The 25,320-nt window shown below is 52.2% G+C and overlaps 10 protein-coding genes across 10 annotated transcripts; 4 read left to right on the top strand and 6 right to left on the bottom strand.

The window, feature by feature from the left end:
- Nucleotides 1-264: 264 nt before the first annotated feature.
- Nucleotides 265-2,546, top strand: VTN00DRAFT_5626 (uncharacterized protein; the record flags this gene model as incomplete). The annotated part of the gene is made up of 2 exons (XM_069432177.1): nucleotides 265-1,316; nucleotides 1,385-2,546. The coding sequence occupies 2 exons, from the start codon at nucleotides 265-267 to the stop codon at nucleotides 2,544-2,546; spliced, it is 2,214 nt and encodes a 737-aa protein (XP_069288063.1).
- Nucleotides 2,547-4,099: 1,553 nt separating this feature from the next.
- Nucleotides 4,100-6,928, bottom strand: VTN00DRAFT_5625 (uncharacterized protein; the record flags this gene model as incomplete). The annotated part of the gene is made up of 3 exons (XM_069432176.1): nucleotides 4,100-4,320; nucleotides 4,435-6,691; nucleotides 6,839-6,928. 3 exons carry the CDS (start codon nucleotides 6,926-6,928, stop codon nucleotides 4,100-4,102), a joined length of 2,568 nt encoding a protein of 855 aa, XP_069288062.1.
- A 1,078-nt stretch (nucleotides 6,929-8,006) lies between these two features.
- VTN00DRAFT_5624 (uncharacterized protein) lies at nucleotides 8,007-9,509 on the bottom strand (the record flags this gene model as incomplete). Its single annotated transcript, XM_069432175.1, has 8 exons — nucleotides 8,007-8,061; nucleotides 8,128-8,572; nucleotides 8,632-8,688; nucleotides 8,751-8,843; nucleotides 8,908-9,037; nucleotides 9,140-9,175; nucleotides 9,250-9,319; nucleotides 9,469-9,509. The coding sequence occupies 8 exons, from the start codon at nucleotides 9,507-9,509 to the stop codon at nucleotides 8,007-8,009; spliced, it is 927 nt and encodes a 308-aa protein (XP_069288061.1).
- A 160-nt stretch (nucleotides 9,510-9,669) lies between these two features.
- Nucleotides 9,670-10,586, bottom strand: VTN00DRAFT_5623 (uncharacterized protein; the record flags this gene model as incomplete). The annotated part of the gene is made up of 4 exons (XM_069432174.1): nucleotides 9,670-9,822; nucleotides 9,914-10,076; nucleotides 10,259-10,420; nucleotides 10,498-10,586. 4 exons carry the CDS (start codon nucleotides 10,584-10,586, stop codon nucleotides 9,670-9,672), a joined length of 567 nt encoding a protein of 188 aa, XP_069288060.1.
- Nucleotides 10,587-12,066: 1,480 nt separating this feature from the next.
- On the top strand, nucleotides 12,067-12,465 carry VTN00DRAFT_5622 (uncharacterized protein; the record flags this gene model as incomplete). Its single annotated transcript, XM_069432173.1, has 2 exons — nucleotides 12,067-12,208; nucleotides 12,278-12,465. The coding sequence occupies 2 exons, from the start codon at nucleotides 12,067-12,069 to the stop codon at nucleotides 12,463-12,465; spliced, it is 330 nt and encodes a 109-aa protein (XP_069288059.1).
- Nucleotides 12,466-12,796: 331 nt separating this feature from the next.
- VTN00DRAFT_5621 (uncharacterized protein) lies at nucleotides 12,797-15,659 on the bottom strand (the record flags this gene model as incomplete). Its single annotated transcript, XM_069432172.1, has 4 exons — nucleotides 12,797-12,825; nucleotides 12,890-14,302; nucleotides 14,387-14,833; nucleotides 15,626-15,659. 4 exons carry the CDS (start codon nucleotides 15,657-15,659, stop codon nucleotides 12,797-12,799), a joined length of 1,923 nt encoding a protein of 640 aa, XP_069288058.1.
- Nucleotides 15,660-15,739: 80 nt separating this feature from the next.
- Nucleotides 15,740-18,166, bottom strand: VTN00DRAFT_5620 (uncharacterized protein; the record flags this gene model as incomplete). Its single annotated transcript, XM_069432171.1, has 5 exons — nucleotides 15,740-16,422; nucleotides 16,477-17,654; nucleotides 17,724-17,848; nucleotides 17,919-17,975; nucleotides 18,071-18,166. 5 exons carry the CDS (start codon nucleotides 18,164-18,166, stop codon nucleotides 15,740-15,742), a joined length of 2,139 nt encoding a protein of 712 aa, XP_069288057.1.
- Nucleotides 18,167-18,612: 446 nt separating this feature from the next.
- On the top strand, nucleotides 18,613-19,258 carry VTN00DRAFT_5619 (uncharacterized protein; the record flags this gene model as incomplete). Its single annotated transcript, XM_069432169.1, has 2 exons — nucleotides 18,613-18,711; nucleotides 19,070-19,258. The coding sequence occupies 2 exons, from the start codon at nucleotides 18,613-18,615 to the stop codon at nucleotides 19,256-19,258; spliced, it is 288 nt and encodes a 95-aa protein (XP_069288056.1).
- A 325-nt stretch (nucleotides 19,259-19,583) lies between these two features.
- On the bottom strand, nucleotides 19,584-21,899 carry VTN00DRAFT_5618 (uncharacterized protein; the record flags this gene model as incomplete). The annotated part of the gene is made up of 7 exons (XM_069432168.1): nucleotides 19,584-20,116; nucleotides 20,167-20,356; nucleotides 20,409-21,323; nucleotides 21,385-21,528; nucleotides 21,616-21,688; nucleotides 21,768-21,784; nucleotides 21,846-21,899. The coding sequence occupies 7 exons, from the start codon at nucleotides 21,897-21,899 to the stop codon at nucleotides 19,584-19,586; spliced, it is 1,926 nt and encodes a 641-aa protein (XP_069288055.1).
- Nucleotides 21,900-24,216: 2,317 nt separating this feature from the next.
- Nucleotides 24,217-25,181, top strand: VTN00DRAFT_5617 (uncharacterized protein; the record flags this gene model as incomplete). The annotated part of the gene is made up of 5 exons (XM_069432167.1): nucleotides 24,217-24,427; nucleotides 24,629-24,728; nucleotides 24,796-24,841; nucleotides 24,919-25,084; nucleotides 25,153-25,181. The coding sequence occupies 5 exons, from the start codon at nucleotides 24,217-24,219 to the stop codon at nucleotides 25,179-25,181; spliced, it is 552 nt and encodes a 183-aa protein (XP_069288054.1).
- Nucleotides 25,182-25,320: the final 139 nt, after the last annotated feature.

The raw sequence follows: 25,320 nt of genomic DNA, 5'->3' as shown, positions 1-25,320 counted from the left end.
GCGAACCCGATCACCCGCCTTGGACGCGATGGTGGAAACAGCAGACGACATATCTTTGACGATGATGACCACGTGGAGGAGAAACAGACCAGAAAGGAAAGACAAAAGAGCCCTGCTACTATCTCTACGGAAAGGAAGAAGAAAATAGGAGCGTCAAAAAAAACCCTTTTTGATGAAGAAGAAGAGGCACCAGAGCTTTCAGTGAGGAAGAAAAAGAACACATGGATAGATCTGAAAGCTACCACAACCACGACGTCAGAAGAAATGAGCAGCTCCCGACGGTCCCATTCGAAGCAAAATCAAAGCCAAGCCCTGAGGAAAAAAGACAGAAACGCCGGCGGTAATTTTGAAATCTTTTCAGAGGAGGGCAATCACAACAACAATGACCAGAGCGGAAGTGAAAGTGAAGGTGGTGAGACAGAAAAACAACGTCCTCTGAGTCTGGTAGAGGTCAATTCTTTGCTTCTCCCGACATCAAAGGCAGGAGGAAGAGACGGAGAGAGGGACAGAGAAAGAGACAACCGCCCGCAAAAAGAATTCTGCGACAAAGAAAATCTCCTGGACGATGAGGCAGAGGAGACGGACCACGATGAGGAAGAGGAGGAGGAAGAGAGCACACGAAGGGGGTCTACGACTGATAATTTCCAGGAATTAGAAGCGGAGGAGATGGACAATGATGAGGAGGAGGAAGAAGAAGACGAAGGAGAGGAAACAAGAAGAACTTTGAACCGATCACTCCGGCAACCGACGTCAGCCGGAAAGATGACCACGCGGGAAACTCCAAAGAGCAATAGTAATAATGATAGGAAAGGAAAGCGAAAGCAATTCTCACAATACAGACAGCCGCCTGCCGAAATTGAAGAGACAGATGAGGAAGAAGAGAATGAATCTGAAGATGATGGATTCGATTCTCTTGATGATTTCATCGTCAGTGACAATGAAGAAATCAGCTACTACGACACGTCAGACGCCCTCGACGACGACGACGATGATGATGATGAGGAAGAGAACGAGATTAAAGAGCCACCTCCCCAGCCTAAGTCCAGACGGAGGCTGATAAGGGGAAGGAGACCTAGGTCTCCGGAAGAAGAGGAACCAGCGCGCAAGGAAGAGAAGCTGGAAGATGATGACCACACTGACAGAAATAGAAAGGAACGACAGTTTCGTCTGGAACCCTCCCTGCCCAAGACTCTCGACCTGAGCTCTCCCCCCAAACTTGGTCCCAAACCCACGTCTTCACTGTTTCAAACACAACAAAGAAGTCCTAAAAAGATGGAACAACATTCTGACGACAATGATGACCTTTCCCAGCATAAGTAAGCCTAACCCCCTGGCTGATCTTGCATGAGCGTTTACCTTGGATACTGACTCCTTTTTCCTCCAGCTCATCGTCGTCAGAGTCAGATTCTCCAAAGAAGAAGAAGAAGATGGCCACCCAGGATAATACAGATCTGCTGGTAACACCACCAGCAAGTCCCTCCAGACCGCGTCTTCAGTCCCCATCCAAGGACAAGCACAGGATCCCGCCGTCTCCGCACCGCGAAAGCATCGACGAGTTCTGGAGACAGGAGGTGATCAACGACTGGAACGACCAGTACTCGCCAAGAAAGGACCTGGCAGCCCCCGGGCGTGCAATGCAACGTCTCCTACATGCTCTGGGCGAGACGACGACAGATGAGAGCAACAAGAACAGTACGGAATCAACGCCATCTTCTTCTTGTTCACCGGTGAAGAAAGATCCCAAGACGCCCAGCAAGACGGCGCTGAAGAAAGCAGAGGCGGAGAAGAAACGAGCCCTGCTCGCGAAGAAGAAAGAGTTCGATAACAAGAAAGCCTCCTTTGCGGAGGAATTCCTGAAGACCCTGGACGACGCCGTGGCCGGTGGTCAGGTCCAGAAGCTCGCGGAGGAAACCGGCGGCGTCAAGATCATCTGGAGCAAGACCCTGCAGACGACAGCCGGACGGGCAAAATGGAAGCGGGAGAAATTCAGCGGCAGCAGCAATAGCAGCCGCGACTCATCCTCATCGTCCTCCTCCTACGGCGAGCAGACGACGACCAAGATCAAACACCACGCGACGATCGAACTCGCGGAGCGCATCATCGACTGCGAAGACCGTCTCCTGAACACCCTCGCCCACGAGTACTGCCACCTGGCCAACTACATGATCTCCAACATCCGCAACAACCCGCACGGCGCGAGCTTCAAAGAATGGGCCGCCAAGTGCTCCGCTGCGCTGAGAGACCACCCCGTCTACGGCGGCGGCCGGATCGAGGTCACCACGAAACACAGCTACAAGATCGATTACAAGTACGTCTGGCTGTGCGTGGACTGTGGGCAGGAGTACGGACGGCATTCGAAGAGTATCAATCCGGACAAGGTGCGGTGCGGGCTGTGTAAGGGCGTTTTGCAGCAGGTGAAGCCGAAGCCGAGGAACGTGTCGCCGAGGAAGGCGGACAACCAGAACAACTTCAACAAGGGCCTAGGGGTTGGACAGAAGGTCGAGGAGGTGATGAGGGGGATTGGGGAGGTTAGTTTGCGCGGTTGATCATTTTGTCGCAGTCGCTGTGGATGTGGACGTTGGTCGTTTTGGTTTGTCCTGATGTGAATTCACTGTTGGAAGGTGAATGTCCTCTTTTCTAATTACTATCCAGCTCTGGGGAGTGGTGTTCTTGGTGTTGATCTTGGATGATTCTTTTTGTAACTAGCCATTGTTGAGCTTTTCGTTTTCTAAGATTTGGATTTGGAGATGATGAGGTTGTTTGTGGCTCGTCTGTTTTGCATGTACATACTGTACAGCGCATGGCATTAGATGCATTAAGGGGGGTTTGTTATTTTGTTACTTCAGTTTTGTTTCAGTTTCTTTCTTTCAGTCTGATCAATTGGTCTATGTGAATACGGATGATAGATAAGTGATTGATTGGAGTAGTCACTCATAGCTGGGTGGTTAATGAGTGTTATGTACCTAATCAAGTGACGGGATCCGTGGCGCGATGTGTTGTATATGCTTGGTTGATTTTCTTTATAGAATCTTTGAAAGAACAACCCAAGACTTTTTTTTGGACTGCTGTTTTGATCTCTCTTCCTCTTTATCTATCTATCCATCCATTTGTCAAGATGATAGATAGATAGTATTGCCAGATACATACAAAGCTTTTTACTCTTTGTGAACATTTCATAAACGAAAAAGAAGCACTATGATAGAGCCATCAGTCAGTCAGTCCATTTTCACATATTTACAGCCTATCGAAATCAGATCAGATCATGTCATCTAACCATTTGAGGTACCTAACTCCGTACTGTCAGCGCTTTGGTTCACTAGTCGTGTCCAAAAGGGGGAAGAGCGGAGGAGTCCCGTCCGCGAATGGCACCTTACGGTTTGTATTTTTTTAGTTGAAAAAGGATCCCCTCTCCCTCTGGAAGGCATCATCCTTTCCAATTGATCCATTCGATGTTGCTGGAACTTATGAGCTACTAGTTCCCTCCCTGCGTTGGTTCAGTAACTTTTACACCTTCTTTCGAACCGAAGAGAATAAAGTATTCAGTACGGAGAATTGTCGTTTTAATATGTTGTTGGTACATACTATATAGTATTTCTTCTTTTAAGAGCCTAATTCATTGATCCGTTTATGGTACACATTTCCAAGCAACCAACGAGTCAACCCAATTCATTCTAGCAATCCATTCAGCTTCCCTCCCACCCATAACAGAATTCCAACCAAACATCCAATCCAGTCCATGCGCCTCTCACTCCGTGATGGCCGAGTTTTTTTTTCTAAAAAAAAAGAAGAGAGAGAGAGAAACAAAGACCAAGCTTTTTTTCTTTCAACAGGTAAGTAACGTGACGTAGCACCTGTGCTGCTGCCGCTGTTGCTGTATTAACACATGGACATGATGCATGTCCTGAAAAAGAAAGCCAAAGAGCAAGTAGGTAAGCAAGAATATCCTCCGGATCCCGACCGGATCTGTCCACGGATATGACATATATCCTATCCACCCTGTTACACTTAAAGCATGACACCTCTCGAGAGAGAGAGTTAAGAAGTAGTCGCGTAATTCTCATCATCCAACGCCAACCTGGCGCAGAAAAGAAGCAATGGTTTATCCGCCCCGTTCTCCAAACTGCCTTGCCCAGTCCTCGTACTCCTTCAGCCCGTCGCGGTTGATGCTGGGCCGGATTGTGTACAGGCTGGCTTCGAAGTCCTTGAAGCGGATGGGGCGGATCTGGTCCATGGGCGTGTGGAGGAGCGCCTCGCCCAGGTTGCGCAGGGGGCCCATGGCGGCGTCCTTGGCGAGCGCGGTGATGTCGGAGCCGGAGTAGCCTGTATAAATATCATTTGTTAGATATAGTTCATGTTTTCAACGTATGTATGGATATGCGGGTTTGATCTGCTAGCAGATTCTATGGTTAAGTAGGTAGGCTGGTGACTGCTTACCCTCAGTAACGCGAACCAACACCTCAATATCATCGTCCGAGAGTTCGTGTTTCTGGTGACTCAGCAAATTCCTAATCTGCTGCTCCCGCACCTCGCGCTCCGGGAGAGGGATGTACTGTCTACGGACGAACCGCCGCCGGGCAGCCTCGTCGATGTCCCACGGCATGTTGGTGGCTGCGAGGACGAGCACTCTGCTCGCATCCCCGTCGTGTTCCCGTCCAGCGGCGGCGCGCTGGAGATCCGACCACTGGATCAGGAATTCTGTCTTTGATCGTCGGGAGGCCTCGTGCTCTGAGCCGGACGACCGAGACGAAAGGAGAGAGTCGATCTCGTCGACGAAAATGATGGAAGGAGCCAGGGCCTTTGCGAGCCCGAACAGCGCACGCACGAGCTTCTCACTCTCACCGTGCCATTTTGACGTCAGGCTCGACGCGGAGACAGAGAAGAAGGTGGATTTCGACTCCGTAGCCACGGCCCGCGCGAGCATTGTCTTGCCCGTCCCCGGTGGACCGAAGAGTAGCATCCCTCTCGCGGGTTCGCGGAGTCCTGAGAATAAGTCCGGGCGGAGGAAAGGGTACACAACAGCCTCCTTCAACGCCTTCTTTGCGGCGTCCAATCCGGCTACATCGTCCCAGTGGACCTCGTCACCTTGGACGACGATGTCATTGAGGATCTGCCGTGCGGCGTTGGGGTCGACTCCTTTCGGAAGTCTCTTCATGATACTCCAGACGGACTTGTCCTCCTCTGTCTCAGAGCTGTTCTCATCTGACGACTCTTCTCGTTGGTCATCGCTCGAAGGAGGAGTAGTGACCTTTGGTAGACTCGGCGATTTCGCCGAAGAACGCTTCTTCCGCCCTACGGTAGCCGGGGAGGATGTGTTGCTGCTGTCACGGACGTCCAATTTCCTTACAGCACGGCTGAGTCTTTCATCATCACCGCTTCCTGATGAATTGGAGACATATTGTCGGTTTGCAGGGGGCTTGGGACTGGCTTTCTTCGATGACACCGACGCCGGTTTTGGCACGGAGTTACTCGAGTTTCTTCTTGCCTCCTCGGTGAGAGACTTGGGAGGTAAAGGTTGTGAACTGGAATGGGATCTCGTGGCGGATCGACTACTGCTAACACCTTCCGTGGGAGAAGATCTCAAGGCTGTGGGTTTTGGTCTGACGACCGGTTTCGGTGGCGGAAGCTTCGGTGAGGATTTCAAGGCCAACGGGTCTCTCATATCGGCTGCGGACATAGGCGACGACGGACTGGCTGCATCTGACGGCGATCCCAGGGTGCCTGAAAGAGGCAGGGATGATGGAGTACCAGCTGATGTCCCCCTGGGTGACCGCTCCGCGTACTGAGGTTCCCTCCAACTCGAAGTTGGGATGTAATCCGACGGATCGCGCCTCCTTCTGCTACTGGCATGTCTCGATCCTTCATCGTCAACGGAATTGTGATTCAATTCCTGCTCCCTCCTCAGGCCCGGGTCGCTTGAGATGCTGTAGCGAGAGGACGCTGCTACCGCGGCCGCTGCGTCCCCCGCATTTTGCTGCACCTTCTCCGACGAGGAAGAGCGCGGGGCAATGATGTTACCCCAGGCGAGTCCTGCCGCCTTGGACGCGGCCGGCCGTGTCTCTTTCCCTCCGAGGGACGCCTTCTTCTTGGAGGACTTTTTCGGATCCTTGGTGCGCAGCGTGGTGAGCATGGTCTTGCGCTTTTCAGGGCTCGATGCCCGCGACGAAGTCTTCGTCGTAGAAGGCTTTGCGGCAGAGCCCGGCGGAGGGGTAGGGAGCGTTGGTGGAGATGGGTTCGAATGCGAAACTGCTCGAACCGGCGAACCGTTCGCCCCTCTCTGCAATACCGGTTCCGAACTTGGCTGCTTCGGCCGCGCGGGGAGAGGTGGAGGTCTCGATAGGTCCAGATAATCCACGGCTGGTATGGTCCCCTCTCCGATCCAGCCAGGAGTGGTGGTGGTTGTGGTCGTAGTTGGGCGTGTTTCGCCCTTCCCTTTCTCCAACAACTTCCCTTCCCTCGTACTACTAGCATTCTTTCCCTTTTTGTCCTGCTGCGCCTCTTTTCTGCTCTCCTGGAGCGCCTCGAGCAGGTCTACCCGCTCTTTGCATTGTACCTCCAGCTCGCGGATGGAATCCTGCAGCGCTTTCTCCGTCTCCGATTTGGGGACGTAGTTCGCAGGTACGCGGTAGGCGTTGTGGTAGTAGATCGTTTCGAGAGCGGAGCGCCATGACCGCAAGGCCTCTGCTTCATTATTCTGAAAAAATGGAAGAAAAAAGAATGTCAGTCAGAGAAAAGTAATTGTAGCAGGCCGTAGCTCAATTGACATTTTCTTCTGGGAAGATGTGTTGCGAATGCTGTATAGATCGATCGATCCAGATGGGGTGGGGGAGAGTGTACGGACCTGTCCTTCAAAGTAGACCGCGGTGGAGCAGATCAGATAGCACTCATCGTACGTCTTCTGCATCGAAGACGAAGGCTTTGAGCGCATCATCAACGCGATAGGACTGCGGGCCAGTGGCCGCCATGCGGTCGTAGAGCCTCTTGATCAGGTCGTGTTGCAGACGGTAGTTCGCCCTGGTCGTGGACAGGCGTTCGTCTCGAGAGGTGGGTTTTTGGTGCTTCTCCCGTGACGTCGTCCGCTGAGGGGAATCGGGGAGAGCACGCCGAGAGCGACCGCTTGCGGCGAGACTGACTCGCAAGCCCGAGGGCTTCCAGGAACAACCGAGGATTACCAGAAAGATAAAGATCGGAAGAATGAATGTCTACGATCAGAGGCACCGTGCTTGGACCGTACAGGGCGGGCACGCATCAACACCGGATGAAGGGCCGTGACGACGTCTACTGAAGAGAACCATGGAATGTATTCACAGCCAGAAATGGAATCAGGTATCAAGATTGTTTTTTTCTTCTCTCAATTGTTCTTTTTTTCCCGTCGGATATCATAAAACTCTTGCATGGACATCGCGATCCAGCTTTGCTTAAGCCGCAAGTTTCGTGGCATCTATGAGTACATATTTTGAGATGTTGAGAAAACAAGGACAAAAAACACCATTGTGACCCGTACAAGAGCAATAGCCTCCTCAAGAGAAGAGCCACCATCACCGAAGATCCCATGCGTTCCAACGCCGGTACCAAAGAGGACACCCCTCATAGATGAACGCTCGAAGAGAGACGCTCACGAGGGGTCGCTCCGCACGATTCCTGGAATCTAAAGTTCGAATACCGCATAGCATGCTTGATGAAATACACATGGCCAGAAGTGAAGTAGGAGGGGAGTAGAAAGACACTAGGAAAACGTCGCACCCGACAGTCTCGTCGGGGGTTCTCACGATCATTACAGCCGGGTCCTTGGAAGCTCAGGATAGTCCCCTGAGAAAGGACAGCACAACGCCGGGGGGCCCGGAGAATCTAGCAAGAAACAAGGTCCGTTCCGCAATGTACCTGGCAATGGAACCGTGGACGACACCCTTTCACATGGAGAAAGAGGTCATCCTAGATCGAGACCAAGCGGCGCATATGTGCAGCGGGGAAAGGACTGGATGGTGCATATCGATTCTCCAAGCAGAATATCAGCTTGTACCCTCCTGGCTCTTGAAGTACGCCTTGGCCATCTCGTAAGACGTCCTACAAGACAGATTAGTATCGAGTAAAGAGACAACAGCCGCATTAGGAGGGGAAATTGTTACGTACCAGCAAATGGCAGTGCTGGGCATCGTAGAGATGATCCGAGGACGCATTCCGCGCAGGAAGCCACTCCATCCGAACTGGCGCTTGATGATGGCAGCCGCGTTAAACAGTCCCTTAGCCGAGCGAATCTCAGAGTCCTCCGCAAGACCACGGGTCTGGAGGAGCGTCTTGATTACATCGAGAGGCGTCGTCACACCCGCAGCAACAGCACCGGCGAGACCACCGGCAATGCAGTGGGTGAAGGGATCGTATTCCTTCTTCGGGTTCATGATCTTCGAGATGGACTCGTAGGCCACGAATTGGGTCGCGGTGAATGGGACGGTCATACAGAGCGTGGTCGGGTACGAGACGTAGAAGGCCTGGAGTCCCTCCGCCTTGTAGACAGCTTTCGCGCACTCCGCCATGGTCTTGTGCACCGAGCCGTGGACCTGCATGCGCTGCTTGATCACTGTTCCCAGACGGTCAGCCCTGTTTCCCTTCAGCCAGGAGAGAAAGAGGGACACTCACCATCGAAGGGATTCATGAGCGCGTCGCTCGCGATTGTGGCGGCCGCTCCGCTCAGAGCTTCGTGAACCCGTCAGCGTCGAGGGACTCCCAACAAAACAAGTGCCGTTAACACAACTCACCAGCAGCAACCGGGTGGTGACCGTCGTCCACATTTCCTCCTGCGAGTTCCTTGACAACCTCATATGTGCCGAAATAGACCGCGTGAGCCGGACCTGGCCCAGGATATCAGTACCCGTCACATCGCGTCTGTCCCCCTCCCTTCTTCTGGTCTCTTACCAGCACCAACGATCACGCTCGAAACACCCTTCCATAGCGTACGCCAGCCTTCGATACGGTAGATTGTCGAGACGGCATTGGTCAAGCCTGTGTACAGACTCCCCGAGGGATGTAGGATCTGCATACGGGTCTGCGAACGGCGGAAAACCGGAATCAGTTGGACCGTCCGTCCCTTCCTCCATGACCACTTCCTTTTCGATTTTCGAGCGACATGGTGGGGTTTTCAGCATACCTTGAGCAGATCAACCGGATACATGACAGAGTGTTCCTTCAATTCCGGTCAGCTTCAATTTCCCACCACAGTCAGAACCCACACAGTCGACTGTAATTAAAATTACATACCGCTATGCCGGCGAAGGCGCCAGCCAGCATGTTGTGTCCCAGGCCATAATTCGAGGGGAGAGCTTCATAGCTAGAGAGGTCCGAATATCAGTATCGTTTTTTCTTTTTCTGTCCCCGAGTTGTATCCCGAAAAGCAAAAAAAAAAAAAGAAAATCGCGGGGGCCACGAAAAACGAAACCACCCGGAGCTTTTTTAGGAACCGCCAGATAAAACACATACTCGTATTCCTGCCCCGGGACGTGATCTGGAGACGCCGCCATTCGAGCTGGTATAGCTCTAGGCCCAGCCGGAGCTGCAGAGTAACGTTCGGAGGCCGCGATGACGCCGGAGACGGATCTAAGAGAGGAGCGGAGGGCGCAGGTGGGAAATCCGGAGGACGGACTTGCAGGGAGGGAGGGATGTGGATGGAGGGGAGAGAGATTAAGAGAAGAGAAGAGAGGAGGGGGAGGAGAGAGGAGAGAGGAGAGAGAGTGGTGAAAGGACAAGAATCAATGCCGCGGCGAACAGAGAGGGAGAGAAGAATTGCTCGTGGCGGGATTGTTCCTCAGCGTCGTCCTGCGTGCTCGGCACAAGCTGGGGCCCGTGGAAAATTATGACGGGGTTGGAGCAAGCAGCCCGCCGAGCATCAACCCGCCCAGCTTCACGGTCGGCGCAGGGGAATCACTGTCGGACACTGGACCTTCTTTGCTGTGATCTTGCCCTTGTTTGGTGGTGGCACCGCGTTGGTTCTTCTCATGTTCCTGCGGAGACCCAAGGGAGGGTTATCCTCTCCCGCATCCAGATGTTCCTCTGGCCATCCGATGACGGAGGGCTCGCCGGTGAAATCTCTACAAGACTACAGCAGGTTTCGCTATCGATGAAAGGTTTTACGATGCTTGCTCCGCTGGATCGTTATTCTGCAGAAATTGACATGCAGTACCGATATCTACCCATTATGATTAATGACTGTCGCATTTCCTACACTACAGCCGGTCATGCTGTGCACATACATGGAGACTCGGATACATACACCCAGCACTGACTGAGAACGGAGCGCTGCGCAGAACGCGGCCACGGCGGAGGGAGGACGATGACTACGACCGGACCCTCGGCCTCGGAAGTGCGGAGAAAGACTCCAAACAGGCGAAGATGAACAAGCAAGGAAGGGGGAAAACGCATGACTCTCGCATAGCTGTCTTGGTGAGAAACTAGTTAGCTAAGAGAACAGCTTTCTCTTATCAGATCGAGTTATGTTCCAGAGCTGCTAACCTGAACTGAACTTTACCTAGGCACGGAGTACGGAGCGGTCTCACCGTCGTGCGGAGCTCAAACAACGCCGTTGAAAAGGGGCCAAGCATTGGCAAGAAGAACAAAGCCCGACACCATAAAAAAGATATCTACTACTGGTAGATATTATTTTATGATTTCTATCTCCTATCCTCTTATTAATGCGAGCAGGACTCTTTCTTTCTCTCCCGCGGACGTGGCAGAGCCCGAGCTTCCCCATCGGGTCCGAGGCTCCCGCCAGCCCGACCGCAAACCTTAACGGTTAACCTTAGCAGCTATCTCCGACCATACAGTACAACGACGGATACTCCGACACAGGAGGAAAAGGACAGTAAGACCGTTACGAAGCTGACGTGCCACGCAATGAAGATGGTCTATGCTTTTTTGCCTCCATGTTATGACTCAAGGTGACCTGACTCGACTTGATACTACGGAAGTACTGTACCTATTGTTTGTGTGAAAATGCGCCCATCCCATCCCATTCCCGTCAAGAGTTAATTATTACCTAACGAGAACCATGTTCCAACAATGAACTGCGTAGGGCAGGCACAACATCTATCTCCCTCAGGATAAAGAAAATATGCTGCTATGTACAGTATAAGATACACACAGTACAGTACAGTGCAGCGGCATCTGTACATCCATTCGATTCGGAGTTTGATTCCACAATAGGAGAATGCAAGATGAAGCATCCATTCCATCCCGAACATAATAATAATAATAATAATAATATAATATTAACCCATAGCAAAGAAGCAGAGGAACTTTACAATTCTATATGTGACAAGCAATATATTATTTCCCTGAATGGGATGAAAGTTTTCTTCTTCATTTCATTGCCTTTTATATCATATAAAAGTCCCAATCAAATAAGATCTAAGAGGGCGAGAGAGATACGCGTACGTACATACATACATACATACATGGGTACTGAGAACCCCCCTGTTCAATCTCAGGTTCAAAAATCCTTACATCCCTTACATCCTAAATCCTGATGCACTCACATTTGACCGGCCCTGGTATTTCGATTCGAGAACTTACCGTGTTAAATAGGGGAGTTCGACATACCATACCATCATCACCACCATCACCATCAAGGCGAGTCCCATCACGGGAATCAACGCAACCTCCTGTCCCGAGGACCTCACCAAAAAAACGAAGGGTGTGGAGACACCATGTAGTACCACGCTCCATCCATATCCATCCAGGCTGGGTTAAAGTTTGAACAAAGAACAAAAGGACTACACTACGCAAAACACCAGGTACCTATGAATGATCAAATCCCTCCCTTACTCTGACTGATGAATGGCTACTACAAACAAATGAGTTACTCACGTTACTTACGCAGCACATAGAACAGATCCGACTTCTCTAGAGAGTAGAGTAGCACAATAAATGTTGCTCTTCTCTCCCATTGAAAAAAACAAACCACATACATGAACAGAACAAAGGGAAAAGAACAAAAAAGAAACAGCAGGTGTATTTGCTTCGATGATGATGAAGATAATCAATGAAACAAACAAACTTTCACTCCCTCCCATTTCGCCATGAATGAGGTCAAAAAAGTCAGCCCAAGCCCCAAGCAAGGCAGGCAAAGCAGACACACAAAATACCAGTTCTCCATCCACTACGTGTCTCTTTCTTTCTTTCTTTCTCTCTTCCCTCAACCTTTGTCCTATCCGAACCCGCCCTGGTAAGTAAATAGTATTGCGATTGATATCATATGATGTTAACTTGAAAAGGATAGAAAAATAAAAAAAAGCAGCGCCCAAGTGCGAACGGGAATGCTTCTCCGAAGAGAGAAGAGCGCCAACCATCTACCATCTTAGCTTCCGCTCCAGTATGTATCAGCCAGCGAGATCTGGGATACCAGGAATAGTAGCTTCACGACCAAATCATCGTTCCCAGAAGAAGACAAGGTACTCCCTAGCCCAAATGCATGTCACGTAAAACTAAGACAAGAGATAGTCAAGTCACACAGCATGAGCTACAGGCGAGAAGACTGGGTGATATGCATTGGCAGGTTCTAATAAGAACACGTTGTAACAGCAGGCATCGAGAAATATGTGAAACGTTAGCGCGTGAGTGGCCGTGTTGTGGCTCCCTCGCTATGCATAAGATAGATTTGAAAAGGAATCGTTCGACATGATATTCATTCGCGTCGTAGAAAGTTGGATACTGCAATTATCGTCTTTATGCTGTCATTGCCATGTCGACCACTTGGTCCGAGAATACCCTCGGACCATACTGCGAGAGGCTGGGGTAATGCAAGGACTCCGACCTATATTGGGACATTGAATGTCCACTCCCCTGTGCACAAGGTCAGTTTTGGTCACAAAGAACATTACGGAGGCGGAAGAGGGAAGAGACGTACCATTCTTCAGATTTTCAGCGGTATCGCTCAACAAGATAACCCTGCGTTTCTGGCAGTACGCAGTCTTATCGAGAATATCGACCTTCAAGGCCGCAAGCTCCGGCACAGGCTTCTCGAACATCTCGCTCAGACTCTCCACAGCAAGTTCCAGATCCTTCTGGTTGTCCTCGAAGATCTCTGTAAGGTTGTTCCGGGCAAGATAGTATGCAAACGCATACGTCCACTTCAGGGTCTGTCGGCACTGCTGGAGAGCCTGAGAGGCAGTATCCAGGAACTGCACCTCGATCCACGACATCCCCGACTGCGACTGCAAGCTGGTCATCTTTTTCTCCGTCTTCAGATACAGATCCTTATCCAGCTTAGCGGACTGCTCGTGGTTCGCGTATCGGTTGTAGTAGTGCAGGTACCGCTCCAAGGACTGCCTTGACCGAGCTTGAGCATCACGGGCCTCAGCTCCAGACTTCTCCTCGTACCGGTTGCAGTTGTACCAGCTCGTGCCGTGCTCAGACCAGAGGCCCATACACATCCAGCAGAATTCGTGCTTGCATTTCCGGCACGTCATGTGGTTGCAACCGCCGTTCTTCTCGATAGTAGAGTGGCATTTCGGGCATTCCTTGGTGTTGGCTGAGATCCAGTTTGCGGTCTCAGAGTCATCCTCACATTTCTTGAGCCACATCTTCACCAAAGAGCAAGGTGGCGGCTGGTGGTCGCTGAGGGTGCAACCGAAACAGAAGCTGTGCTTGCATGCACAATGCACTGTTGGCACGATGCGGTTGAGGTCGCGCTTCTTTACTGCGCAGTCTATGGCGTACTCGCAGTTCGGAGCTGGGCACCACTTCAAGTTGTCCTTATCGTCAACGTATGTCCGAGTGAGAAGGGTCTGGTATCGGTCCTTGAGGTCATCTGTGACGAGCAGGCTCAAGGACTTCGAGTCCACAATACGATGACAGTTGTCCTGGGGACACTCTATTCTCGCGGCCTCGCCTTCCTCCTTGATTTTCTGTGCAAGGTAGTGTCGGTAGCAGTCGACGCAGAAACGGTGTCCACATCGCATGGCATAGGTCTGCAGATCGTCACCATCCTCGCAGCAGATCTCACACATAAATCCCGGAATGACTTCCGTCTTCGGGGTCGCTTCGAAGTTCTGGCCGAGGCCTGCCTGCTCCAGAGTCTCCTCCGGGTGTTCCATGTACGACTCTATCAACTTCTCCCGGTTCCATCGTTCGAACCGTAACAGGATCGCAGCCGACTCTGGCGGCAAGCCTAGGATCGAGGATACCTCGTTGATCTGTTGATTCTGCTCCCGCTCAATATCCTCCGGACTCAGCACTTTGAAGTCGACCTCGTACGGCTTCTTGGTTTTCTTGACGATGTCTTTGTCATATGAGAATCCGTCGTTGAGATCATCAAATTCTAGCAGAGACAACCTGCATCAGCAAACCGTTCTGTCGGCTATAGCGGAGAGAAGAGCAACGCAGACACAAACACAAGACTTACCTTCACCCAAGCTTTCATCCTCACTTCCCTGCGTATCGATGAAGTCCTCCTGGCTGGACGCATCGCTCATGAAATCGTCGTCGGAATCCATACTGCCGGTTGTTGTAGCGGGAGTCGCAAGATCCGATACTCTCTTCCTGAACGAAACCGGAAAGTTATCACCACCTATCGCGGTCGAGGCCGGCTCGATATCCTTGTCCTTCGACTTGTCTGTCCTGCGGACCTTGTTGCTGCTGCTCGAGGTGTGCTGCTCCGCGGCGCTTCGCGATTTGTCCGAGGTTCGGGTGGCGGCGCTACCCTCGTTCTCAATCGCCGCCTCTACCGCTTTCCTCTTCCTCGTTTGGGGAGGCGTGGTGACTGCCGGTAGTCCTGTGGCAAGCCGAGAAGGTATGTGCTGAGTCGAAAAAAAGGAGGCCTCGAGATCAGACACCGAGACCTTCTTTTTCCCTAAACAACACAGACGTCACAGCCTACCAAAACGATAAAAAGGTCTCAAATTTGTTTTAAAAAGACGGGGGGGCTGGGGGAGGCGAATAAGGCGGCGAAGGGCGGACTCGTCAGGGTCTCGAGGCGCCGTTTATGTAAGGTAAGCGGAGTTATCCCGTGGTGGAAGCGAAAGGGCAGGGCAGATGATGGCTCGTCCCGAGCAAAGAGCCGCGCAGAATACTTGGGTTCGGGGTCCCTCAAGCTTTCGACTTAGATTGGGTCGGTTTAGGTTGGGCCTTGGGACTCTGGGATGCGGCCCGGGATGGCTCGATACTGCGTAGGTCGAGGGACGATTGCTTTAGGGTGCGTAGTTATCTGAGGCCCGGTCAAACAAGTGCTAAACAGCACCGCTGGCAGAAACTTGGTGTTGGGGGAGGCGAAATGGCGCTTATAAGTGGCCAGAGTGTCAGCGACGCAGGATTGGCAGGATGCAGCGTCGGGTATGAGCGAGGCTCTGGGGAAGCCGACTCTAGATGAGATGATGTCAGTAGGTTCGTAGATAACGAGCGCCAGTCACGCGTCTGAGGGGCCACCTGCAGTGAATTGGAGCGCCAGTCAAAGTGTTCGACACTTGAAGAGGAGCAGAGAATGTCCCAAGGGACACAGAGCGAGGAGAACAGAGCAGAGGAGCGCAGGTGGTGGCGGATCACGGAGGATGAGGGACAGCGTGACAGGCGCGGATGACCAAGCCTTTAGGCGGGACGGGGGCCGTTATACCACCCTCCAGGCATGAGGGCAACCACCGTTACCTACAACACCGCCTGAATCTGCCTGCAAGATGACACATGTTTCTTGCTGTGGGTATCTGCCTATCCCAGGATCTACATACAAGCCTAGTAGCTATCTATAGTACTGCATCTCACGTCCCTACTCTTCTTCGCTCTCTTCTTCTTCCGACTGCTCTTCGCTGCTCTCATCCTCCTCCGCATTGGCCAGCCAGTCGACAAACTGCTGAGTCTGGCCACGGACCTTCCTCATCTCCTCAGTGCTGCTGGACCGCTCGTCTTCCCACCACTGCTCATATGCCTCCTCATCAACGATCTCCAGGTCGTACAGCTCCTTGGCCGTAAACAGGAGTATCGTATCTCCCTTGTTCCGGTGCACAAGGTCCTGCTGGATCAACAGCAGCAGGTCGACCTGGTCCGGCTTCTGGTCGCTATCCTTGTCGAAGATGATTCGGTCCACAACCTCCCGGTAGTTTGTAAAGATCTCCTTCACGGCTTGTCCGGCGCCTTTGCCGCTCTCCATCAATTGCTGGATCCGCTTCATGAACGCGGTCACCACGGCCCGCCGGACCTGATGCTCAGATGCATTGGCACTCATGCGCAGACTGACCAGCTCCAGCTGCACAACGTCCGCGGAGACTCCATCCCGCAGACCATCGTAGACGCTGGTCGAGGCATCGTGCTGGAAGTGGTCCTGCTCGTCCTCGTCCGAGTAGGATGTTCCAAAGCTGCCGGCTCTGGATCCGCCAAAGCCTGGCTCTGAGATCTCAGAAGAAAGAGTCGAGATCGATTCACTAGATAGAGAAAGTTCCGCCATGTTGTATACTGCAGAAAGACGTAAGCAAAGGAAAATGGTACTTCCGGTATATGGATACATACCCAATCCCGAGGCCACACTGATGACATCTTCCTCATCCTCCTCATCCTCGTCCACGTCGTGGACGAACTCGTATCCCTCTCCTCCTTCCCCGACAACCTTCGGGTCACTAGGGACAGCGACATCGCCTTCCTTTTTCGCACGCGTGATACGCATTCCTTTGATGACCGTCGTCCCGTCGGCAATCTTGACCCCGTAAGAGAGGAGAACTCCAGGCTCGATCTTGCACCGGTTTCCAACGACCACCCCATCAGCCACAATAGCTTGACGGACCTCTGTTCCGTCGCCGATGACTGCTCCATCCCAAACGTACGCGCCATCGAGGACGACATTCTTGCCAATCTTGCAATTCCTTCCCAGCACCGTGTTAGTAACTGTAGTCTTGTCTCCGATGCTAGTTCCCTGTCCGATAACGGTACGACGACCGATCACACAGGACCGTGCCAGCATCACACCCTGCTCCTGGTACAGGTTCCCTTTTCTAAGCTCGTACGTGTGTCCGCGGAGCAGGTTGGTATCCGGGCACAACGGATATGTCCACCTCGACACAACGTCCTTGCTGACAGCGTCGTACGCCTTGAGATTCCTGACCCTTGCGGCGTAGTGGTCGTTGATGATGTGCGTGTGGATGGTCTTGCCGTTCAGCTCGTAATCCTTCAGAACACCGTACAAGAAGTGCTTCCGCGGCGTCTGGTAGTCGAAACTGTCCGACCACAGACTCAGGACGTCAGGCGTGCAGATGTCGATGCTGCAGTCGATCAGGTCTTGTCGGATATCAATCTCGGCATGTGATGACAGAATTTCAGGGTCAATGTTGAGATACGGAGAAGAATCCTTCGAGTAGTTATGCATCTCCTCATAGTGCAGACAGCGGTCCTTGGTAGGATCGATGACAAAGACGGGCGAGACGGACGACGCCTTGGTTCTGTGATTCCTCCCTGCCTCCCGTAGGACCATGGTCATGATCGCGTTTTTGTCCGCCTGGCGACGGGCCCGATGCTTGGCCAGCGCACCCTCGATGGGCAGGTTGCTGATGACGTCTCCGCTGACGGCGATGAAGTCGCCAGTTATGAGGTGCTTGCCGTCGAGGTCTCGCATGACGTCTCCAACAGAAGTCGAGGTGGATTTGAGGAAGGACAGTTTCTTGAAGGGCGAGGAGGGAGCTCTCCATTTCGATGTACTGAATGTACAGGGTCAGCCCCATCGCGTAACAACTCCAATAGACGATGCAATGGCTTCGTGGACGAACTTGAGATATTTCTCCACCTGATCCGAATGTGCCCCTGCATAGAGGAATACTTCCTCGACACCTGCATTGGCCAGAAACTCGAACGTGTACTCGATCAAGGGCGTGTTCGCGAGGGGCAGGAGACACTGATCGCTCAACCGTCAACTTCATTCATTCTGACCAGACCTTCCTTCCCCGATGTGTAGTATAACGTACCCTAGGTCTCTCCAGAGTAAACGGTTCGAACCGCGTCTCGAATGTATCCGCAAGGACCTGTCACGAGACAGACAAGCCATCAGCAACTATCATCCACCTGGAAGCCCCGCACCGCCAATCACCCTCTTCTCCGGAGAGACGTCAAGACATACAACCGCCTGCAGCGACTCCTCTACCTCCTCCGCCGCATTATTCCCCTTCTGTCTCGACGGACCGCCGCCGCCTCCTCCCTTCTGTTTCGGACCCATTGCTCAAAAAGCACGGACAAGAGGGATGAAGTATTCTGCTGCTGATGGCTGTCGCGCTAAGATGATAACGATAACTCCAGTGGGAAAAAAAGAAAATCGCTCATACAGAGCACACGCAAGGAGGAGCAGAAAAAAAAATCTCAATACCGGAGGAAGTAAGGGCAAGCTGTCGCGCCAACAGCTCCTGTACCTATGAACGCATACCAACAAAAATCCCACTGTCGAAGTCACACACGCCGCCCACAGAAACAGACCGCCCGCCATGTTTGTCCTGTTTGCCAGGCCGACCCCTCCGGCAAGCAGGCACGGGACTCCAGGCGACAAGCCACACCGGTCCTCTCCAGCCTCAAAAAGTCCAGAACACCAGCAAAGGCCTGGACCCTTTTCGACTCCCCTTGAAAGATGGCCCCTGTCCAGGAACTGGCGGTCTAGACCTTTCGCCCAACATGGAGAAAAAGGAATGGGCTGATCATCCCCAGAACAATAAATTTGGCACACAGGGGATGATCGTCGCGTCGCCCCTGGGTTTGTTTACCGGTGGATCGGTCATGAGTCCACCTTTGCATGCCGCCACCGACTCTTGCTAAGATATAGTGAATAACACTGATTGCGATAACGAATCAATGCCTAGCTCTGGAAAAGTTCCGAGGCGAGGTCACACCGACTGGGAGCGGGATCAGCCTGGGCAATGTTCAAGCTGCTGGCTAACGCTCGCAATGATCGCGACATACGTATACACATAAAGTCTAGCAGTATAGACCTCATTTAGGTCATCTGGACTCATTTAATTCCCCTTGGCACTGTTTTTATCACAGACGCCTACAATGATGAAACGTAATCCATAGTCCAGGTCCCAATTTCATGGTTTAAAGACAAAGAGCATGGGAGACGGTCATTGCCTAGACATCCGAAAGAATGAAGCATGAGAACCCAACAGAAAAGAAATGTGAAGCTCTACATTTCCAGTACATGACAACAACAGACATCGCCAACCCATATAGACGTCATCCACAACCGGATGGACTCAAGAAAGAGATGAATACACACATGATCCCACAGCCCGCCGAATTAAACCTCCCTTCTCTTTCCTGATATCCAAGGTAAACAATCCTATATCCCCTTTGCCTTGATTATAAATGTAAGGCACCCAAAAAGTAGTATATGAGACGTCGTAGGATATTTCGTCGGTATTTGATGTCACAAAACAGAAGGCAAAAGGGAACTCCGTGAGCGCCGTCGTTTAATAAGGCAGAAAGAAATCCAAGGTCCTGGGTACCATATGAATATAGCGCTCCGTGTGATTCTGATGGACCGTAATAATAGACGAGGGATCGGAACTTTCGCTGAACTCGACAAAAAGCACACGTTAACACAATAAGATTCGGAGACACTGAGAACAAGATCCGGAGTCGCCTGTTCACCCCGGGCGTGCACTCTGCACCTGGCTTATCAGCGTTTGAGGCTGCTGCGTGTACAACCGCTGCCGTTTGGTAAAGTTGACAGCTTCAGGTGCGCTGGACATCTCCGAGATTTGCCGCCGATGTTGGGGCCGAGCAGTAGCTGCGTTGAGCGGGGCCTGGGTGGTCGGATATTGAACCCCATTTTGATCAATTGTGTACGCAGCGGGACCCGGCCCTGGCTGCTGGACATATTGGTTTTGGACCTGTTGGACATTGGGATGCATAGGAGACACTCCCTGGAACTGGCTCGGTGACTGCCAGTTGTTCATTGATGTCGCCGTTGCCGGTGATTGACCGGGAGAGTTGTCCTCTTTTATAGACGGGTTTGCTGAGGTTTGAGGCGCCATTGACACGGCCGTAGTAGATGTTGGAGCAGCCTCCACGCCCGCTGCTGCTGCCGCCGGAAGACTCTTGAGGTGAACCAAATGCTTCTCGAGCATGTCAAGCAAACTCTTACGGGTGAACGGCTTGGGAAGGACATCATCCATGCCTAATATCAATCAGTAACGATGTAATGCACGCTGAAAGGGAGAGACATACCATGCTGGAAATACAATTGAATGTCGTCGCTTCGGATATTGGACGTCATGGCAATGATGGGCGTGCGGTCGAACTGGCGGATAAGGTGACAAGCGGAAACGCCATCCAGGTTTGGCATAATAATGTCCATCAGGATCAGATCGTATTTCGAGCCTTCTTGGATTTTGTTGACAGCTTCGAGACCATCAAACTGCAACACAGTTAGTAAAAGAAGACGGCGAAGAGATAATGAGGACACATACCGCGGTGTCAATCACGCAAGAGAAAGAGTAAAGGAATTTACCTCCGATCTGGCGACAAGTAGCATCATCCTCGACGAGTAGAATATGCGGGCTGCGCACCCAACCCGGGTCAACGTATGTGCTCTTCTTGCGACCATCAGCATATTGCCGACGAGGATCCGAGGCGTCCAGCTCCTTAGGAGGCATAGGATATGGAATATTGTTCACATGTTCGCTATACATAGGATCGATCCCATTTGTTGTACCGACCGGGTATACGACAGTCTCGAGCTCCCCGTTCATCTTGGAATATCCCATTGTCGAGCTAGAGCCTGCAGATGTCGGAGGACGGACGGCACCGTTTTGAGGACCATTGTCAAGGGGAGGTGTCGAAACCACCCCGGTAGCCTTATGAGGATCGCTCAACGAGTTGAGACCCGTAAGGTTGAATTGGATCTCGGCGTTCATGTCATTCAACAACTTGGAGGCATGTTGTAGAGGCGACGCGGGAACATCGTCGATTGGCGCTACCTGCGAAGGACTGAGGGTGGAACCATCCTGGCCCTGTGCCTGGAAGGGCGCTGCTGCCGCCGCGGCTGCTGCTCGGCTATCACGTCGTTGGCGGGCATCGACTGAGAGCAGGAAGTTCATCACCTGGTGGATAACATGCTCGTGGTTCAGAACCGTCTTCTGCACCCTCATCACCTCCTGCAGCATCAATTGATGGTCCACTGTGAGTTGTGCATAACGATCGGAGAGATGTTGGATTTGTTGTTGCTGCGCCACAATCTGCTGGTTCATCAGGTCTATTTGCTGGGTTGGCACGCAATCTTCGCTGAGTTGAGCCGGTTTACGAGGCGCAGGCGCCTTTCGTCGAATGTTGTCTAGTGAATCTTTGTTATTTGCTTTGAATTCAGGGTGCTTGAATTCCCAGGCCTGATCATTGTCAGTATACCATGTAATACCAAGGCCATCACAGCAGGACATGAGAACTGACATTCTGTCCGTAAGGCGACTGCCCAGTCTCCTCGTTATTTTGTCGGACTTTGTGGAAATCATACTTGTTGAGCTGCCGGACAAAACTCGCAAAGTTGCTGTGTTTAAAGTGCTTTGGAAGTATGGTTTTCGTGAATTTTTCACACTGGAACGAGGCGCAGCAGCGCAACCGTCAGTCGCATGTTCGAAAAGTACTCCAGGTCCCGTGGACATCTCAGACAGGGCGCATTACCTCCAAGACCACAAAACTGTCACCTTCATCTCCCCAGCGGACAATTTCTGAATATGACGGATCCTCCAACATCCTGGTATTGCACTGGTTAGATGGGAATCCTCGGGAGGGTGCGATCAGATAGTAGCGGACGGCCGGCACAGGGGACTCACTTGTATAATTTTCGAACCTGGACGATTGGCATCAGCATCAGCGAAAACAAGACCAGACATGAAGGGCGCTCGACTTACAAAATCGCTGGAGTTACCAGCGGAGCTGGAACCTGAGGTCTGTCCGCCGTCCATCTTGGGCGAGGCGGGTCGCGATGCGAGCGGATAAGAAGGCTCAGCCCGTCCCAACGTGAGCGAGAGAGAGAGAGAGAGACGGTGAAGATGCGTCGACCTTTCAACCGGGCTGTGGGGAAGACGAATCCGCTATCGAAGCAAACACGAGGGAGCGGTGGTGGAACTCAAGGGAGGGCTGGAGGTGTAGTCTTCTTCCGAGGGACGTCCCAAATCCCATTTGAGTAGAACCAGGATTGCGGACGGGAACTAGCCACAAGAGGACCCCGTCTCCAACGCAAGGAGGATGGAGAAAGATGTAACAACAGACAGCAGGATGGAAAGGGGAGACTGAGGATGGAGTCGCGACATGCAACGCACGGGCGAGACGACGAGGTGGCAGAATTGAAGACTGGCAGCCGGGGGGGGCCAGGTTGGAGGAGGGGAAATGCAGAAAGAGATACTGGGTTGGCATGCGGATGCGGTGCGATGCGATGCGATAGTCTTTGGCCGTGCTGGCGGCCACGGCTAGCGGGCGCGCACGCCCCGGCAGCCTCAGCGATCTGCCTGTGCCACTTCCGCTCTCTTGGCTGTACGGAGTATTATTATTACAGCGTATTCAGTATTATCCTGAAAAAAAAAAAATATAGAAATATAGCCTGAGGCTCCTACAACGCCAACCAGAGCTTCCATCCTACGGTCGCATCCTCCGTCCTCTCTGTCTCGACTCTCTCGCTGCCGGAGCGGCGGCCGGTGGAAACGGGTTGGGGCATCGACACTGGGGGCATCACGCTAAAAGACTACCTCGTGCCCTTTTTACCGCTGCGGATGGCTCGAGGGTTTTTTTCCGAGCAGAGCTCGTGCCAGGCCCGGCCATGCTGCGGCTCTCGCTCGCATCCAAATATGGAAGATTGAGCACTAAGGCCTGAGCTGCCTGACGGCTCGCGTGTCGGTGCCTCTGCTTGCTCTCGGCGTCAGCCCTCTGAGTGGACAACCCGCAGAAGCCGGGGAAGTCCCTGAACCTAAGCCCGCGGATGCGCCTGAAACTACGACGAGCCTTTCTCGGCGACCCAGAGGTCAACCCTCCCTCTTCTTCCACTTGAAGACTATACACGATTGTAACTTTTTTTTCTCAGGGTTGTGTGTTGCCGCTCTTTTTAATTGTCGCAGTTCTTGGAGCTGGAGACAGACTGCGACCCCTTTACCTAGACATACCGCGAATATTGCGATGCTCGCCGTATCCGAGTTCTGACACACGACCCCGTAGGCGCTCCTTATCATCAATTCTTCAGGGTCAGAGCATGGAACCGCATTGTCAGAAACGTTGTCGTTTCTCCTGAGGGTAAAAACGTCATATTATATGGAGATCCAGCTCCATCGATCTTGAAACACGCTACGCAGTGCCCTACATGCTTAGCACGCATCGATCCGTCTGCAGTGGAGTATTTTGCCAACATATCAATTAATCACAGGCCCTGGGACCCGGTGTCTTCCTCTCTTCGGTTTCTCTTTCTGGTTACTGCTGCGTGGTGGACTCCCTTTCGGCCACCTGTCGACCTGGGCATGCATGATGCATGTCTATCCCTCTATGGACCGATCCGTCCGTCATTCTACTGGCGGATCTATATATCACTGACCTCATTATCGTCTCAAGTAATGCAGTCCAGATATTCTAATTGAGACAACTTCCTACGGAGTACTCAAGCATTCCTCATTGGAGGTAGGTACAGTACAATGCGGATTCTAATCCCGACAAGTGGTTCCACTGCATATATATATTTTACAGCAAGACACAACACAGCATGCCTATGCCAGCAGGCCACATAAGTAGAATGAGAAGATCCTATTTCAAATGTGAATAACAGAGGGGCCAACATGCAGCACTTCTCTGGTTGGGGGTTCCCCAATCCCTGGTTCGGCAGGATTGTTATTAACAGGTTAAGCCATACCTCAAGGCGCAGAACTATGAGCCCTGTCAATAGTCAGAGGCACAACACAAGTGAAAGCGCTTCCTTTCGATATGACTCGAATAGAAAATAGCAACATATGATGCGGCTCAATGTCGCTGCAGGAAGCCGTCAGCACCCCTGTCTCTTCCGCAGCGCTTCTCGAAGGGGGTGATCGGGCCCCCGGTCGCGCGCAAACAATATGACGAAATACCTGCCTCCGAAGCTCCACCGACGACCGAGGGGTGCTACACCAGCTGAGCACCTTGCTGTTTGCTTCTCACGACAACTCGACTCCCCAGCCTCGTCCGAGTGCCTCCAGTCGTTGAGTACTATTGTGTTTCCATCAATTCCATCTTCTTCCTTTTATCGTCTCTTTCCTAGAACACTTCACCATGTTCGCAGCCAGACGTCTCACCACCGCCCTCCCGCGTGCAGTTGCGCAGCGGGCACTCTTCCACAACACTCGAGCTGCTTTCGTCAAGGCCGGCGACCCTCTGCCCGACCTCGACGTCCTGGTCGAGGGATCCCCCGGAAATAAGGTCAACCTGGCCAAGGAGTTCCAGGGAAAGAAGGGGGTCATCGTCGGCACCCCAGCTGCTTTCAGTACGTTGTCTCACCATGAGGAGTTTCCGGTCTGTCGGGTATTGTTTCGGGGAAACGCAGCCACACTGCAAGCGCCGAAAAAAGATTCCCGCGAAGATCTTATCGATAGGAGCTTTGACCAGTTATATATATAAAAATAAATGAAACAATGGAATTGCTAACCATTCCACCACCCGTCGTGGTGGATTCCTCTATTTTTAGGCCCTGCGTGCTCGGCCACCCATGTGCCTGGCTACATCAACCACCCGAAGCTCAAGGACGCGGGTCAGGTGTTTGTTGTCTCCGTTAACGACCCATTCGTGTATGTCATTAATTGATTGCTTAGCCTCTCCTTTTGGTTCCAACCTTGCTAACTTCACGGGTTATAGGACCAAGGCCTGGGGAACCACCCTCGACCCTTCGGGCGCTAGCGGGGTGCGTGGCTTATTCCCTCCCATCTTCCCTACACCGTCAGATGATACGGGAACAGGAAACGTCTAACGGCAATCTAGGTCCGGTTCCTGGGTGACCCCACGGGCAAGTTCACCGAGGCGCTCGACCTTACCTTCGACAGCACGTCGATCTTCGGAAACCAGCGGAGCAAGCGGTATGCCTTGCGGATCGAGGACGGCAAGGTCAAGGAGGTCTTCGTCGAGCCCGACAACACCGGCGTCAATGGTATGTCTCATAAAAGGAGTATACTTCACCGCTTGTTATTGTCGACACCGCTGACAACTGCGCCATAGTTTCCACTGCGGAGAAGGTCCTGGGTTGAGTTAAGTGACTGATATGTACCCGATTGAATGTGAAGTACCTAAGATGCCGTCTATGTCCATGGATTTTTCTTTTCATTCTATTTCCAAATACCACCGACGAGAGCCTAGAGACTTTTGAGGTCGGTTTTCAGTTACCTG

The sequence above is a fragment of the Thermoascus crustaceus genome (assembly GCF_041956765.1).
Source record: "Thermoascus crustaceus strain CBS 181.67 unplaced genomic scaffold VTN00scaffold_3, whole genome shotgun sequence".
In the NCBI taxonomy this organism is placed as follows: Eukaryota; Fungi; Ascomycota; class Eurotiomycetes; order Eurotiales; family Thermoascaceae; genus Thermoascus; species Thermoascus crustaceus.
This window is presented reverse-complemented; position numbering and strand designations above follow the sequence as displayed.